Source organism: Hibiscus syriacus, unplaced genomic scaffold (genome assembly GCF_006381635.1).
Source record: "Hibiscus syriacus cultivar Baekdansim isolate YM2019G1 unplaced genomic scaffold, ASM638163v2 tig00111027_pilon, whole genome shotgun sequence".
Classification (NCBI taxonomy): Eukaryota; Viridiplantae; Streptophyta; class Magnoliopsida; order Malvales; family Malvaceae; genus Hibiscus; species Hibiscus syriacus.
Genome location: NW_024062960.1, coordinates 4,779,282 through 4,781,943, shown reverse-complemented (window position 1 = coordinate 4,781,943; position 2,662 = coordinate 4,779,282). Strand labels below are relative to the sequence as shown.

The following is a 2,662-nucleotide window of genomic DNA, read 5'->3' as shown; positions in this document are numbered from 1 at the left end:
TTGCTGTCAGAACGGTGAAAAAAACACGCTTAATACTTATGGTGAATACTTTGCATGTTATTGATTCTTTGGCAGCAAATAATTATGGTGTTCACCTTTCCCCTGTATAATATATGAATATCATCCTACAATCTGATTCTTAATTACAGTCTTAAGAGAGATAACATTAACTAGCTCGTGGCAAAGAGGATGAAGAAAACAAAAAGAAGCATAAAACCAGTTTTCATTGCAGGTTTCAGATAATCAGAGACATACAATTCCATTACCACCTTAATGAAAAGCAAAACAAAACCTTTCATTCTTCTGTAGCATTTTTCTCATCAAACCACCTTGGAGGATCAAACCCTGACCCACCTTTAATTACAAAGGAAAATGCAATTAGAACCCAATTTTCAACACAAATGAATCTGTTAAACAGAAAAAGGAGAGAATTGAATTACCAAGAGGATTGCAACGGCAAAGACGCCAAGCTGTCAAAACCGTGCCCTTTACAACCCCATATTTCTTGTAAGCTTCCATGGAGTACTCACTACACGTGGGAACAAACCGGCAACTTTTTGGTATTACCGGCGAGATCTCCCCTGTTTTAATTCAATCATTAATCTAAATTTCAGCAAGAGCACTTCATAATTGTTAAAAGAGGAAGCAAAAAAAGACTTACTTTTGTAGAATCTGAGCATTGATAAAGCGGCTTTAACTCCTAAATTCTCAACTTCATCACCTAAATTGAACGAGTGAAAGCCTATTAGTTAATTGAGAAATCGACTAGGTTATTGGGAGATATGGAGAGGGAAAAAGGGACCTTCGGGAGTGTTTTGGTCGGAGTCTTGGACGCTGCCAAAAACGAGAACTCTACGACGGCCGGGGAAAGCTTGATTTGGGGATTTCGGATTAAACTTGAGGGGATTGGAATTAGGGTTTTTGGGTTGAAGGAAGGGTTTTTGATAGTTAAGGGAGTTCACAATCGCCATGGCAGTTTCAGTTTGTTACTTCGTTTCTTAAGGTCAACTGGTATTCATAGATCTTTTCATTTCTTTTCCTTTTTGACGACGTCGTTCCGTCACTTATCCGGTGGTATTTAATCAAATACAAATTACAAAAAATGATTTCATAGATAATATAATTTCTTCCTTAAATTAATGTTTTAGCTAAATAAAATATTAATTTGTAAGCTAAAATAAACTAAAATATGGGTTCAAGGGTTTAAAAACTGTGGCTTAAAAGATTTTTATTTAATCGTCTATGAATTATTACTTTAATTAATTATATTTTTATTTAAAATAAACACTTAGACGATACAATAATAATATGATTAATTAAAGTAATAATTGATAGACGATGAAAAAAATCTTTAAGCTACAGTGATTAGCAAAATTACTTTCTAAAAGTATTTTAAATTAATTAACAGTACATTTTTTTAAATTATGATATATAGATGAATTTAGATAATCCAAACTGTTATATAGAAAAAAGAATTTACTTATGTCATTTTTCCTTTATTTCTAATATGAATTATAGTCGGTTGGTGGTTCATTTACTTACAAAACCTGTTGATTTTAAACATCCACTAAATACCTTAGTTGGGATGTCTGGAGATAAAAAATTAGGTTCGGGTTGGTCGGGTTTTTTTTAATGTGATGTTCGGGTCGGGTTCAGGTTTAGGGTGAAAAATATCCGATTTGACCCGAAAATAAATAAATAATTTTACCTTATATATTTAGGAATAGTTACAATAATACTCATCTATATATTATTTTTTCAATTAAGTCACTGTTTTTATTGAATAAAAATAATTTTTATTATTATTTCGGATCGGGTTTTTAAGTTATATATCGGGTCAGGTGCAAACTTATTTTGGTCGGATCAAGTCGGGTCTCGGGTGAATGACTCATTGTTCTCGGATCGGGTCGGGTGGACCAAAATCCCGACCCAACCCGACTCATGCCCATCCCTAGAGCTAACTAGGGAAGAAGGATGGATCAAAGAAATTTGACATTTTTTTAATAGTATGAAATAATTAGAATATAATTGTTTATGATATTATTTAGTCATTAATAATATATACTCCCTTCAAGACCATTAAAACTAATCAATAGATTCAAATTTGACATACTCTCTGTAAAAGAAATAAATATATTAATCATTTGATAAATTTAACAAAGATTCATAGATGGGCTATTATATGAAACTGCATTACTTAATGTAAAAAAATTATATTATTTATGTGGATATAAATTACAGATTCAGATGTTAAATTTATTATCTATTATAGATTTAAAAGATGTATAAAGACAACCTCAAATATCTATTTTGAAATTAATACGTAGATCAAAATCGTAAATTAATCTTTAACTATTATATAATTAAACCTTTAGACTTAAAATTATTATAGATTTACTTACAATTATTATATTTTTAATATGAGAAATATAATATTTTAATATGATCGAATGGAATCTTAATTTACTTTTGAGCAAGTCCAAAAGAGAAATTGCTCATGTTTATTCCAACCGAAAACATGATTGATGGCTAATCCTATTAATATTAATTAATGTTGAAAATTAAATGCACCGAAAATGTACGTGGAAATGCACCGAAAGTGATTGTCAAAAAAAAATGAAACATCGAAAATTTACAGCAATTTTTTGTTGAATTTTGGTAA

The 2,662-nt window shown here is 30.3% G+C and overlaps 1 protein-coding gene across 1 annotated transcript; it reads right to left on the bottom strand.

Annotated features, from left to right (window-relative positions):
- Positions 1-249: 249 nt before the first annotated feature.
- Positions 250-992, bottom strand: LOC120150830 (UPF0161 protein At3g09310). Its single transcript, XM_039163447.1, has 4 exons — positions 820-992; positions 662-723; positions 441-581; positions 250-354 (listed from the first exon to the last, which is right to left on the bottom strand). The coding sequence occupies exons 1-4, from the start codon at positions 969-971 to the stop codon at positions 296-298; spliced, it is 414 nt and encodes a 137-aa protein (XP_039019378.1). The 5' UTR covers positions 972-992; the 3' UTR covers positions 250-295.
- Between the last annotated feature and the right edge of the window lie 1,670 nt (positions 993-2,662).

What these genes read in the sequence shown, in the direction of transcription:
- LOC120150830 (XM_039163447.1), bottom strand. Translation starts at nt 971, where the DNA reads ATGGCGATTGTGAACTCCCTTAACTATCAAAAACCCTTCCTTCAACCC. An exon ending in GGCAGCGTCCAAGACTCCGA is followed by an intron (nt 724 to 819) that starts CCAAAACACTCC and finishes CTCGTTCAATTT; the next exon opens with AGGTGATGAAGTTGAGAATT. An exon ending in TTGCCGTTGCAATCCTCTTG is followed by an intron (nt 355 to 440) that starts GTAATTCAATTC and finishes TTGTAATTAAAG; the next exon opens with GTGGGTCAGGGTTTGATCCT.